This window comes from Homalodisca vitripennis, chromosome 5, assembly GCF_021130785.1.
Source record: "Homalodisca vitripennis isolate AUS2020 chromosome 5, UT_GWSS_2.1, whole genome shotgun sequence".
Classification (NCBI taxonomy): domain Eukaryota; kingdom Metazoa; phylum Arthropoda; class Insecta; order Hemiptera; family Cicadellidae; genus Homalodisca; species Homalodisca vitripennis.
In genome coordinates this window covers 139,447,548-139,463,207 of record NC_060211.1, presented here as the reverse complement: position 1 = coordinate 139,463,207, position 15,660 = coordinate 139,447,548, and the positions used below count along the sequence as shown (strand labels likewise).

At 30.8% G+C, this 15,660-nt stretch overlaps 1 protein-coding gene across 1 annotated transcript; it reads left to right on the top strand.

The window, feature by feature from the left end:
* The first annotated feature begins 4,902 nt into the window (after positions 1–4,902).
* On the top strand, positions 4,903–14,379 carry LOC124363939 (1,5-anhydro-D-fructose reductase-like). The gene is made up of 7 exons (XM_046819211.1): positions 4,903–5,005; positions 8,869–9,036; positions 9,928–10,125; positions 10,534–10,650; positions 10,803–10,939; positions 13,649–13,808; positions 14,063–14,379. Exons 1-7 carry the CDS (start codon positions 4,904–4,906, stop codon positions 14,216–14,218), a joined length of 1,038 nt encoding a protein of 345 aa, XP_046675167.1. The 5' UTR covers position 4,903; the 3' UTR covers positions 14,219–14,379.
* Positions 14,380–15,660: the final 1,281 nt, after the last annotated feature.

Sequence of the window (15,660 nt, the reverse complement as noted above, 5' to 3'; positions counted from 1 at the left end):
TGCCATTAATACAAAGCGCTATGAGTTTATACATTCAGATACCCTATTTGAGCAATATAACTAAAAATAAGTTAAAATACTCTTTAAGTTATTATTTTAAAAAGATATTTTCATGGATTTTTTCTAGAACCTTCGCCGCGAAAATAGGATTGCAACCCTTAAAATCTATAAGGGATACAAATATATAATTACTTAAAAAAATATTAACTTATCTATTTAAGTCAAACCTAAGGAAAGCTATTGAATTGATGTAGGGTTTAAATTTAAAAATATACATAACTAATGATGTAAAAAATGTGTAACGTATAACTAAATCAGAGTTTTATATGAATATGTCAAAGAAAAAAAGGATTTAAAAGCAATGAAACCCATATAAACGAAGTTAATTATTCGACAAAGCTATTTCAGTGATAGTTTTGTATGTCCAAAACCTGATAGTGACTAAATAAGACAATCCCTTAATCCAATATGAGAACATTGCTACAAATATAGTCATCACAAAAAAAAGAAATAACAGGTACTGTGTTTTTACATCATGAAGAAAAGTGGAAAAGAGAATATTATATGACATATATGTACGTGTTGACGTGTATGATTATGCTTTTTGCCTGTGATAACATGCCTAGGAGCAACAGGGATGTGTGCCAAACAAAAACAACAGCTGAGTTCATGTATTTATTTTTTAGTCACTCAGGAAGATGCTATTGCATACAATAAGCGACAACGTAATACTGTGATCTCTTCTTATATCCAAAATTAATTTGTGTAATACAATATTTGTTTCGTTGGTATAGGTGTAACAATGTAAACTTAACTTTTTTTTAATAAGTCCATTGTTTAAAATTAGCAATGGTATGAAGTTTGTTTTTAAATTTATTCTAAATTTAATTCTTTCCTTTAAAATTCGATTTAAAATATGTTTTATATAATGAGGGCTTAATGTAATTTATAAATGTAATTTTAGATAACCGAAACAATATTTGAATTCTTCACTGTAATTGCTTTATAAGAATACATTTTAAGTACTAATAAGGAAAACGTTTCCTAAATTGTTATGTATTTTAGGAGGGCAAAATAACCAAATAATTTACTGTTATTTTTTATCGTGCACAATTTCACGATACAAAACAAGGTAACGTTGAAAAAAATTAAGAAAATATTTGTACAGATAGTAAAAAATAACAGGAACCGACCTGATACCCCTAAATACCAATACAGCCAATTATCTGTTGTTCTCATTTACTCCTTAAAATTTCATAGGGTTCCATTAGTAGTCTTGCTTATGTAACCTGTATTATATTTATCTTGAAATTTTCCAGGTTCATTCTGAATGAAATAATGCTAATATTATCGTAAGATGTGTTTACATTTTTTTATTTAATAACAAGAAAAAAATTTTTAATAGGAAAGATCAGTACTGAAAAAGGGTATGAGTAGACAATGACTCACGTAATGCTATCGTTATACAAACACTCTACTACCTTTAAAACTTTTCGTGTGAAGAATTTCTTCACTTTTAGGATGTATGGTAGGGGGGGGGGGTAAATTCCTGCGTTCACGTGATCTGACCTTGAATATATTTTATATTGAGGGATATTTTTTTACAAAGAAGTTCGGAACCATCGATGTTTAAGGACATTTCCGATCGGTACTTCCCCAATCTATCTTACGTCCAGGTCGTCCTATTTTTTCTGACGTAAAATTACATGAGCGTTCGTAAAGATTAACTTTAACTTTAGTACTACATTTTATAGATTATTAACACATTTATGTTAACCTATTCTAAACCGACCTAGATCGTGTACTGACAAGTAGTCGATAAGAAACGAGTGGCTTCCAGGTACCAAGAAACATTCTCCTTTGCAAAGTTTATCTCTTCCTTCCACTTTGCCCAACTATGCGTGAGGAATATGAGCATGAAATTTTATCCTCACAATCCTCATTACAGCACCTTGACTTACGCTAAACATAGTAAAATTTTATTTTGAGGCTGGAACATGTTTTCACTAAATTTCACTATAGTCTGCTTCTTTCTAGGCATTAAAACAGTAGGTAATACAAAGAGATTGTAGTCAAAAGAACCAAGATTAAAAAAAACTAAAATTATATTTATTTGTCTGGCAGAAACGTAAGAATATAATATCCGTTTATATCAGTAAGTTATAATACCCTGGTATAATAAATATAATGCGGCCAACTGAGAAATTCACAATAGGATGAGTTTATTAATTAGTAACAAAATGAAATATCACGTTGCATTTATATATTCATAGATTCATTTGATTCATAGATTACACCTAATTTAGATAAATTAATATTTTATAGAATACATACCAGTGCTTTATTATTAAATCGAACATAAAAAACCATACCCATTTAGGATTACTGTTTATTAGATTTTGAATAGTTGAATAAAAGTAATGTTAAATCCAAGTAATTAGATTCTTCAAAGGACACTAAATTTATCATATATATCTATAAAGTGTATTTGTTTATAGTTTCTCATAAGTAAAATACACAGAATCAACAATAAACTATTTAATATTCTTTTATAACAGGTTCAAAATTAGAACTGACAACATCGTCCTGGTCAAAGTTGCACATTGTGTACGGGAATGATGTCTGTCAAATCCCAGGTCAATGCGTTACAGACCTATAGTGAATAATATATCAATAGGCCACTAACAGACTGAACATCATGAATTTGCTTGTATGTGTTTTAGTCGTATTGATAACGTGTTGAGTGATTGAAAATCTCATTGGCATTGAGATATATATTAATGTAAAAGTCTTAGTGTTTATAACTTTATATTGGACACAACGTTTTTCGATATTAAAAAGCTAGGTAAGGGAATTAAAAAAAATATGAGAAAATTATTTCACATTTAATTCGATACTATATTAAATTAAATTTTTTACTGTTTTGACATTCTCTTATTGCAAACTCCAACAAAATTAGTGTGGATGATGATTAACTTCTTTATTATTAACATCTTCAATAATATTGAAGATGTTAATAATATAATATATTATATTATGTTAATAATAAAACATATTATGTTTTATAATAGACACAAAGTTGCTGTTGGCACTATTAAATTAGTGGAACCTTACTATTAAGGGGTTTTAAAACGTATGTACTCAGATTATCTGCGAGTTATGTTTTTGGATTTACGTTCATTTAAAAAGGTCCAGTATAGAGCTCCTTCCGGTCTACAGGTGTCCTTTAGACTTTCTAGAGATAAAGGGTACCGGATTGAGATTAGAATTTTCCAAATCACTTTAAGTTATATCCGAAATGCTATGGAAAGTTACATTGTTCACATTAGGTTTAAATAAACTCTCCTTTAGGAAATCTTTTGAAACATAAACTGGAGCAATAAGACTGAAGACAATGTTAGGATATGCTTTTCTACGAGTGCCCATAACTTACTTCACAGAGGATAGGGAGACAAATTGTTGTTCATCGTAATTACTCGAGTCACAACCCTATTGGAATCCTTTAAAATTACTGGAGTACCAGGACGGGATTGAATGCGGAGATTGGAGTTTTCCAAATTACTGTACTTTACTAGAGTTTTGCGTAGGGACGTTTTCTATCCTAAATCAAGGTTGCAGAAAACGGTCCTCTATGAGTCCGTTCAAATACTATGTGTAGAAAAAAGACAGAATAAATTGTCAATTTGTAGTTTTCTTACCTTAAACTCTCCGCATAAGACAGACAACCTTTTGTTCTTTAGAGTAATGTTCCGATAGTCGTCCCCGTTGTCAATGTGAGGTCCGCTTGGAGCAATGAGATAGAGTTGTGTACTAGTATTGGAAATTTTCAAATTACGTTTTAATACTTCAGAGATGCTGTTGGAGTTTTCTTCTCAGGGTTTCAAGTATATTGTGAACCATTTCATGGATCAAGGAGATGGAATAATATGCTGAGAATTCTTTTTCTAGCTAGTACCATGATTTACATTTATGAGGTCAAGAAATATAAAAATTTGTATGTTAGTATTTCGAGTGATGACATTTATTCATGTGGCAATTGATGTGTTTTTTTGAGTTCCAATTTTGTTGTTGTGTTTTTTAACTCAAATTTGGATCAAGTCTGATATGATAAAGTATTTAGATTGTAATCTATTAAATTAAATTTTGATGTCTTCAATGTAGCTACACGATATTTCGTCATTCATACATCTCTATTCCAAATACCGCAAGAACTCTTACCCCAGTTGTGAACAAATTAGTATGCCGGGTAGAAATAAATTCCATGGCTACAATTAAATAGCATTATGTTAGATAAGAATTTATGCCATCTGATGATGATATATTTTTTTCCACTTTAAGTAACTTTTATCTCCTTTAACTCATTTTATCTACGCTTTAGCTTCTTAATTTTGGTATAGGTTTTTAATAAGTTTATTTTTTACATAAAAATAGTATAAATAAAAAAATAAAAAATGTTATTCCCACTTATCAGCTGCCATGTATGTATTTTAAAAATTATTAGATGCCTCTAAATACTGTATTATCTATCTACTATCCATTGTGGAATTGTAGAAATTAATTTTAAGTTTTAAAGTAGGATATTTACAGGCTATAAATAAAAATTGTTTAACTAACCGAACATTTATTGCACAACCTTACATCTAAGCAATGATAATAAATTAAAAGTATGACTCGTAGTCCAATATTAGTAGCCAGTCAATGTATTTCAGACTCTTGTGTAATATTCGGACCACTCCAAAGTAAAGAAGTTTAAACCATTTGAGTTTCTACATAGATAACGCCACACTACGACACATCTAGAGTGGTGTTTCCTATCAGCTACGTATTAGTGGCTAATAAGACCACTTCACAGCTGCTATATATATAATAACAGGGGTTATTACAGTTCACTACAGACGCGACCATGGCTGCCAATCTGACTAAAGCTTCAGTTATCACTTCCTCTGCCGGGATGAAAATGCCAGTTATCGGCCTTGGCACCCTGACACGAAGTTCAGAAGAAAAGGTATTTCCTAAATGTACTATATTATTATTAGAAAATATTAATTGCAAACCAACGCAATGCTAAGTTTTACAAAGATGCATGACTTGAACAACACTTATTAATTGATAATTCTTTCTCAAAACGTATATGCAAAATTTAGCTAGATGGAAAGTATGGAAAACTAGAATTTGACTAAATTATTACATGTGACTGAACACATAAAATTAAGGTAATAAACAAACAACAGTACAAGCTAATACTATTTATAATGAGTTATATTTACATAAGTTTATATTTAACGTAATATGGGATGGAAGCAAGTGCAGTGGAATATGGAAAATGATATATTTTACTTAGAAGATGTTTCATAAATTTTATTAACATAATTATGTTTTCTGGAATTGAAACATTTGAAAGGACCAACTTTAATGTTTTAAAGTTAGATATGTTTCAAATATAAAATATAAAGCAGCTTTAATACAAAGAATTATTGACATTTTTGACAAGAAGATTATTAATAACTTCAAATCTAAGAACTCTTTTTGGTATTTTCGGCTCGGAAAAGCTCTTTAATAAATAAATTTCAATGTTTATAATTAAAAGAGATTTACGTGGAAAAATTGGTAAATTATTATTTTATATTATAAAGTTGTGCGCTTAAGTTAAAATTATACGGGAATAATTGGAAAGTATGTCTAATAATGGAACCCAAATGCATAAAAAATTATGTACCTATACTTATTTTAGGAATATTAAGCACATAAAGGGAAAACCATTAGAGTAATAAAAATGGAACTCCTGTAAATCATCTCAGTGAAATAAATTTATAAGGATTTTATATACACTGTGCCTCCAATCTAGAGGTCATGTTAAATGTAAACCTGTGGTATCAATTTCAGAAGCTCTAGTAAAAAGATCATTTTGGGGTAATTTATTTAAAACAACATTAAATCCCTTCAAAAGAGAAGAGGAAAATATAATATATGGAGTAAAATTAATCTCAATGTTATTTACAGTTTTTCCAAGATATTTCTTCACCCTTTTACAGAATTATATTTCACGTTACACATTTGCTTACATTTTAACAACGAAAAAATAAAAACACGTCTCAATGAAAAATAAAATATATGGTACTATTTAGTTATCTTCTGTTAGGTATAATATCATGATAATATCAGGACTACTGTAATTGCCTATTATTTATCATGAGTAATAAATACACTATATTAATCTCTGACTAAAACATGTTTAACAAGCAAAAATCGAAAACTACTTTATTATTTTAACATTACTTTATGTTCTTCTGAATTAGGTAAACATTACAGCAGTACTCAAAACCGGGTTACCTACATGTAATTAATATGGAAAGGATGGAAACACAATATGTATGATATTCACCCGATTTAGTTCCTCTGACATCCAAACGGGGTAATTTGTTGGAGGTAATTACAACTCACTAGCAAGTGTGACATTCACCCGTTTTAGTTCTCCTGACATCCGAACAGGTTAATTTTTGGAGGTAATTACATCTCACCAGCAAGTATGATATCCACACGTGTTAGTTCTCCTGACATCCAAACGGGGTGATTTGTTGGTGGTAATTACATCTCAAAGCTCACATATCTGTGGTGATCCACTTGTAATGACTGGAAATCATGAGACGCCTACAGGATGCCTTGTATATTGATTTTTGCAGTATTCTACATGTCTAAACTAAGTACCAATAATTTGCATTTGGGAACCATGCATGTCATAGTGACTGTTATTTTCCTCGATAATATCTTTCTGCATACATAATTGGTACCCGATATTTTTATTCTTAAAGTTATATGTTATATAAGTAATATATTAAAGTAGTTTTCATTAACATGTAGTTTATGCCGTTACAATATAGCATGTTATGTGCAGTGCTGTAGTTTGAATTTGAAAATGAAATTATTGAAATTAAAGTATTGCCTCGTTTTATTTGTTTTGAAATGTAACTAAACTTTAACGGTTATTACGACCTTGGTTCACGTCTTTCCTGGTACCTCTCGTGGTGTTTTTACTGTCTTGTAATAAATGTGTGAATAACAAATATTTGAAAACAATAAATTAAGAGATGACTGAATAAATTAAGAGGGACATCCGCTTTTCCTATTTTAGCAGGTTGAATTGGCACATCAATCAACTCAATAGTAAAATGTCATTTACCGAGATACACTACTCTCATGTCTATTCAGCTTAAGTGTGCATTACTGATTGTATACTTTGTTTGTAAATCTCAAATATCATTGTGAAGTATGTACAAAACATTGTAAGAGATTATTCTATTTTTATATATTTTTATACACGGGCTTGGCTTTTTATCTAACATATAAAATGTATCATATTGTATCTTTTGTAATAAGTAATATGGTTATGCTGGTATAGCTATGATCTAATCAAAATGTTTAACTTTTGAGGTTGTCTGTTTATATAAATAGTAGTAAAATAAGGAACAAAACTTCGCCTTTAAATACTAGTGTTGCACAATGCATTCTATTTTCGCGTGGTAATATATAACCTTGCCATCATGGCACGTTGAACCATTTAAATGCTGATAGTGGTGAAACATTTTATAAGAAATATTTAACAGTGCAAAAAGAATGAATTTCTGAATTATTAAATTTGTCTGGTAATAATAATTGTTATGGAGGTTACATTTTATATAAGTTAAAAGCTTAATAAAGAGAATAGCAAATGTAAATAATTTTATGATTAAATATGATCAATAAATATAATTAGGTAAATCATATCATCATTACAGGTTAAGTACAATATATTTCAGATGAATTAATTAAATATAAGACTCATAATAACTTCGAAGGCAGTGTAGAGATATGTAGTCTGTACGATTGTGTTACTGGACTGATAAAATATAATATGCATCTTTAATATTGTATCACCATCATTAGACAGATGTTACTAATCTGTATGTAATCTATAAAATAGATTGAAACTTTTGCTAAAAATAAGAATTTTTTATTTTAAAGTCCCCATTGGAAGGATAAATACGACCTATTCAAAGGTAATTCCTTATCTGTATCTATATAATCGCTGTTTCCCACGCTTTTCGTAACCTTTGCCCGTGTATGAGCACGTTTGTTTCACGTGAATTTATTTTCCAACGCCGATGTAGGGTTTGCCTTGATGTTTCGATCAAGAAAATATGTGAAAAGTGTATGGGACGCGTACATGTACTATATTATAAAGTCCTCTATCACTAAAGCTTTAAGTTTCACCAGAAATGTATTATAAAGACAAGTATACGTCTTAACTTAGCTTAGACTAAGCGTCTTTAAATTGTGTTTGGCTATTAAATACAAGTAAATGTCTGGAAATTACAGTTTATCATGTTCATTCGCTTCGAAAACACATTCAAATATTTTTTCCACAGTAGTGACAAAAATGTCTAAGGATTCTTTTATAGGTGTTATAAAATTTTATTTAGCTGGTTTTACAATTTACGTACAGTATTATAACATAGAAAATCAGTGATTGTTAGTAAACCTTGAAGTAAATTTAAAGAACAAATGGGGTGACTAGAAGTTTATAAAGTTTTTTGTTACGATTGATTAATTATTAGGTTAGTATGTGTTTCTTTCTATCAAATTTTAAATATTAGATTAAAGTAATCATGTTAATTTAACGTGCATTACCTTCTTATTACCATATATCAAACAGTGTTTTGCCATTTGTAAATTAATATTTAATAATCTTTTACAGTTATTTATTTTGATTTTAAATGAACTTAGACCATTACTTATGCTGCAAAGATTAACGTTTCAAAATATTTCCATGCCCTGAAAACACTGAAGGAATCTGTATTTTTCACTGTATTAAATAAGTAAGTGTTTCCATAGATCAGTGATGACGAAGTGGGAAGAGTTATCGACATGGCTATAGAGGCCGGCTACAGACACATAGACACGGCCTACATGTACAACAATGAGGCGGCCATTGGGAAAGCTCTCAAGAGATGGCTGGACAGTGGAAAGATTAAGAGGGAGGAACTTTTTATCGTTACTAAGGTAAAATAGAAGCAACAAAGAACTATATATTAGGGATTTTCGTATTTTTCAGGATTTGTTACTTATTAAGTATTTCTCAGATTTGTATGTTCTTAAGGTTTTGTTAAAAATAAGGTTCAGTTATTTCTAAATAAACATTGGTATCTAATCTTTCCTGAAAAGTTTTTTAAGTAGATAACCATTTTTCCCTAAGGATAGTGCGTCAAACTATTTATATAACTTGAATTGCATCTACTATGAAATACATATCTTTTAAAACTGTAGTATTTACATACAAGTACATTTTGAGTGCACACATGAATAGCACGGATCAAACAGGATCTTAACACTATCATTATTGAAATAATTAACATTATTTACATCGCAAAATTAACATTATTTAAAACAAGGAAATCGTCAAAATTATTTTAAATAAGAGCTCGCCCTCACGCATAGGCCTCGGCCCACGTGACGGTATTTTTAATATTGTATCCTCGGGATTGAAAGTAAAGAGCAAATAGATTTGATTACAAAAAAAATCTTTGGTATATTATTTGGAGGTGTGCTCTTTGTTCTAATTAATAAATTTGACAGTACCAGCGTTAGGTACTCTATTTCTGAAAGTATACTGGCATACTACAGTATACCTAAAAATAAAGTTCAAACAAAGAATATTACAGGAATAATTGGATAATTTAAGCAATGCCAAGAGGACATGGGAAAAGGGTTAAACGTTATCACCTCTCATATTTGAAATATCGGTTGGATAAAAAGTTTCCAACATAGAACATCGTTACTAGTACCGATGTGTTTGTTGGTTTAAGAGCAGTATTCAGTTAATTGTACTTCTAGGGAACTTACTGACAATTATGCTTTTTCATCTATCTTATTTTATCTCTATGTTTGTTACAGCTACCGATGGTTGCAATGAACAAGGACTTAGTGGAAGAATATCTTCTACGATCTCTAAAATCTCTCCAGTTAGATTACTTAGATCTGTTCCTTCTGCATAAACCTGTGGGTTTCCAGCCTGGGGAAGTTTTATTTCCTTTAGACCAGAATGGATACCTTAAACTAGACATGAACACTGATCACGTGGCAATCTGGAAGGTAAGGCTTTAATGTCCATAATGCCATTTTATTATTCCCTTCAATACAGAAGTCTCTTATAGCTATGTAGCATATACGCTACTAATTACTTTGGAAAAGACTTTATTCAAACATTATGTGTCTTAACAAGGCTTGCAGCTATAATTAAACTAATCTTTTACGTTCAACTCATTATATAAGAGCTATGGTAGAATGGTGGTATTTCAATTTATATTACTCTTCGACAAAAGGCGTCCTATTTACTGAAATATTCATTCTGAACGCTGCTTTGGTCTCTAGAAAACAAATGTGATGCAATATAACAAGCATATGATGTAAGGAAATTGCATCCCAGAATCGAAATAATTATAAACATATTTTTTAGTGTTGATTCATTAATTTGGAAACAGTAATTACTGTATGTTTCAGGCTATGGAAGCGCAGGTGGATGCTGGCAGGACCAAGTTTATCGGAGTGTCTGACTTCAATATTCGCCAAATGGATCGGCTGATGAAGATTGCCAGAATCCCTCCTTCCACAAACCAGGTGCAGTTTAAGTTTCCCTGTAATGAAGGAACTAGCCTTTTTACAAAACTGTTTTTTACTGAATTGTTTTATAGACTGTATAATACTTGTGTTGGTTTTGTTGATTGTGATTAATGACTAACAAAAATGAATTATAATGTTTTGTGGAACAGGTGGAATGCCACTTATACTTCCAGCAGAAAGAACTACGAGAGTGGGGAGAAAAGCACGGAGTACCTGTCACCGCATACGCCTGCCTCGGCTCTCCTGCTGCGGTCTCCGTCTTCAACGGACCCAAGAACATGACCGAGTGAGTATAAGAAAGAAACATCATGTATTTAAAAATTAAATAGTTATATCGGCCATATAATTTTAATTGTGAACCTGCTATAAGTTTTCTCTTTAATGTACAAGAAATCAATGTGAGCTAGTTTTGATGATACTTTGAATGTTGAACAGCAGTGCCAGGTGTTCTAAGCAAAGTTTAAAACAGGAGATCAAAGCTTATCTCCTTCTTTTTCTACCTTCTTCCATTTCCTCCACTAAAATAAAAGAGAAAGGGAGTTGAAGATGTGAAAAAAAAGCATAAAGATACTGATGCTTGTGCGATTATTTGAAATCAGACTGAAATTCAAGTGGATTATTAGTAGAAGGATAGACTACTTATTGATGATATTTATTGATTTTGTGGTGAAGACGGTACAGGCAAATCGGTAAAATATTAAACGTAAACGAGTAATAAATTAAGAGCTAAGAAGCCAGTGCGGCAGACACTTGTTATGATGGTGTGCGGCGTGAATTTGGACCGTAGAGACTGGGATGTAAAGTAATACGTATTTGATAGAAACATTAAAGGACACGAAATAAGTGAACATTTCAAAAGGGAATTGACATTAAGCATGATTTTAAAAATGTACGATAAGTAACAGGAAACCCAGTACATAAGTTCATCTTGCAGTAATCTATCACGATTATGAATACGCCAAGTGAAAGTAGAGGAATGTAAGGATTGTAGGGACAAGTCTGATATAGGCTTGGCAGGATGACTCAGAGATTCGGCCACGTAGTAGAGCAATGTAATTAGACGAATTTGTCTCGACCTTTCGGTAGCAAATAACTCAACTTCAACGAAACAATAAAGAAAATATAGGCTGCAAAAACTGCAAATATAACGATTACAGCCACAATCCTGCTTGGCAGAATGAACAATGTACGAAAGGGCTGTACAGAAGTAGACATAAAGGTTATAAAGTCCAGTAAAATATATTAATTTAAAAAAGGAAGAAAGAAGAGAAGGGAAATATAAACTAATAACTTATGATTTTTAGCAATAACAGCGTTAGTGGGTGCTGGAGAGATGTGTACGGCTGTATGCAATGCAAAATGTTAAAACATATTAGCGGAAGGAAATAATGAACGTAAAAAGAAGCCTGGGAACAGGTATACATTTTTCCGGCTGTGTAGTAAGGACCAAAATATTTTACATAACATATACATATAAATATATATATATATATATGTTAGTTTGCTTATTTAAACACATATGTGACAGATACGGCCAATACAAAATAATTGAATCGGAAAAAGTAAGCGCTCTGTGGTGTAATGGTAGCACATTCACCCGGCAAGTGAGAGATCCGGGTTCGACTCCCGGCGGAGCAAGTACTTTTTGCGATTCAACGTTTATTGAAATTAAATAAGGCTATTGCCGTTTATACAATTTAATGTAAATAAAAGTCGTTTGACAGGTATTTGGTCTTCCGATCATATGTTAGTTTGCTTATTTAAACACATATGTGACAGATACGGCCAAATACAAAATAATTGAATCGGAAAAAGTAAGCGCTCTGTGGTGTAATGGTAGCACATTCACCCGGCAAGTGAGAGATCCGGGTTCGACTCCCGGCGGAGCAAGTACTTTTTGCGATTCAACGTTTATTGAAATTAAATAAGGCTATTGCCGTTTATACAATTTAATGTAAATATATATATATATGTATATACATACATACATATATACATATATATGTATGTATATATGTCTTTCATATATGTCTACACATATATATTTCCGTATATGTATGTATATATACATACATACATACATATACGGAAAGATTAATCCGCAAACTGAACAGTGTTTTCTTTAACCATTGATCATAGAAGAAACGCATGGTTGGCTCATGGACAATTTTGGTCTAAGTTTGTTAATAGAATAAATCTTTCATTTAAACATGATTTGGAGCTGCACCAAGATTGAAGACTGAACTCATGGATGTTACCTTGCAGAGTAATATAATATGTAGTTCTACCATTCGTTGTTTACATTGATGTTAACGGAGAAAAGAGATTCTAAAGGCATATTTAACTGGCAAGGAAAATCTATTACCATGTCTTTAAATGGTATGTTTTAACATGGACCTTAAACTAATTTGTTTGTTTCGAATTTTTTTTTTGCTAATTTTTTGCCTACAGGCTCAATCTAAGCGCTATGCCTTCGCTTTCGTGTTTTATTTATTTCGCAATTTTTTTATTTATTAAAGCAACACACTAGTAACGGCTTCAATGAAATTTACACACACAAATTCATTAACACGTAGCCTATTTCATCACATCCAGTACTTAATGCTAAAGTATAAAAAATATCAAAATAGTACTTTACGTGCAAATATAATTCTTTTATACTAGATACGTTTTTCATTCCAAATTCAAAGACACAGTTTTGAGTTAGGGCTTTCTGTAGTTTTTTACTCTCTTGTTTTTTAGTTACACAATTTTATTTGAAGTTTAATTTAAAATCCAAAAAACCCGTAAAAGGTTTCATAAAATCAATGTTTATGTTTACAGCACTAATTATATGTGTGTCCAGTGTCAGTAAAAGAGATTGTAAGCAGCCATAATCTACTCGTATATCAAAACTCCTAATTAGGAGTGCCACCTATTTGGAGGCAGTGATACTCCAAGAAATTCAATTTTCAAGGTTCAAAAAATTTACGATATATGTATAATCTGTTTGAAGGTCTCAACTCAAATCTCCAATGACAGAAGATGATGTGGTGCACATAGCCAAGGTCCACAAGAAAACTGTAGGCCAAATTCTGCTGAGACACCTGCTGCAGCTTGGGGTGGCGGTCATACCGAAAAGTTCTAATCCTGAACGTCTTAAACAGAACCTGGATGTTAGTATACGTTTTGAGTCCTTCTATATTATTTTATATGTATTATTTTATTCTAATTTTTATATTTGGTACTACTAAAAAATGCACATTGTTTAAACATACAACTGATGGTTATTAAAATAATACTATTAATTTTATACTGATTCTTATAAATTGACGATGTTATGTCCATAGTACTATTCTATATATAAAATAATTATAATTTTTATATTTCTTCCAGTAGAATGTCCTTTAATTTGTTGTTTATCTTGCAGATATTTGACTTCCAACTGTCCACTACGGAAATGGCGAAGCTGAATGCTTTGGATCAAGGTGAAGAGGGTAGAAAGTTTTTCGTGTCAAACCTTGGAAAAGGATACGATACTCATCCTGAGTGTCCTTATCCTAAGTGTCCTGAGCATCGCAATTAGACAATTTTCCGTCTAACTTGTATATTTTGATACTATTACAACATATAATTTATTATGTTGTGTTCTCCTATGATAATTAATTAATATGGTAATTCATAAAACTGGAACTATTGTGAATAGTGATTAGTAAAAAAGTCAATTATATACAATATAATATTTAACATTTTGTATCCTTCAATCCAAATCTTGTTGATAAATCTCCTGTTATTTTAAAGATTATAGACTTGATATCATTATCATTATCATTATTTGGTACGTTATATCACTATAAGATGTTATCAAATATTTTTTTCTTCATATTTCAAATAAAAATTAGGATTTTTTGTAAAGTTTACAAAGAAACTAGAACAAATTAAATTGTTTAACATTTGCCAGGTTAGTGGTATATAATAAATCAGTACTATAATACCACTAATATTATAAATGTGAAAGTTTGAATATTTAGATATTTTGATGTTTGGATGTCTGAAGGTTTGTCCTCGAATCACGCTGAAACTGCTATAGGGATTGTGCTGAAATTTGGAACAGGTATAGCTTTATGTCTGAATTAACATTTCGAGTGCTTTTTACCACCCATAACACATTCATTTCACCAATTAAAGTCGAATTGAAATTGAAAAATTAGTTTGTTTACATTCTATTGTTATGATAAGAACGAAACGTAATAACGTTTCATAATTCAAATTAAACTGGCACTAAACATCGGTTGACAGTTATAATTCGACAAACATTCTGAAACATCTGTTTACATTGCTAATGAAAATAAAAAGATAATAGTGGGCGACTTATTATGCCAAAACACCGGGGGAAAATTTAAACGACCAGACATACCCATATTGACCGCAGCAACTTTTTAGTTTTACGATACACTTTCGTCATTGGGATAAAAAGGCTAACTCTCTTTGTTACTGAAGCCATCGAAGAACTTCAATAAATTATCATGGAATGTTGGAGGGAAATACTAATCTTACAAAAACTGTTTCACTTTACGAATTCAGGATCCCAAACCTCTGTTCTTTAAACTTAAATCTAAATAGGATCAGGGGATTGGAATAGCTTTGAGTGACTATCGAGATTATCTTTGAGTTTCTGGACTTTTTATTATGTCATAGAAAAAGAATACATGGATATATTGTCCAGTTTTTCAACAGGAAATTGCGTGCAAAGCCGCTGGTAACTGCTAGGATATTTATAAATTAATTATATTGCGTATAAGAATAGTATACAAGTAACATCGTGCGTTAAAGAATTACCGCATTTAATATATAGTAAAACTCAAAATGGTTTCCTGTTATTTACTTCATTACTTTCAAATTAAAGTGTTTATTATGATGTAATATAAAAAAGTTTTATAATTAAACTTGATTTCTTTGATTTATATTGTTACAAAATTGAAAAACTGTTTGATTAGGAATGTAGGTTTAACATTACGGTATTAGTTC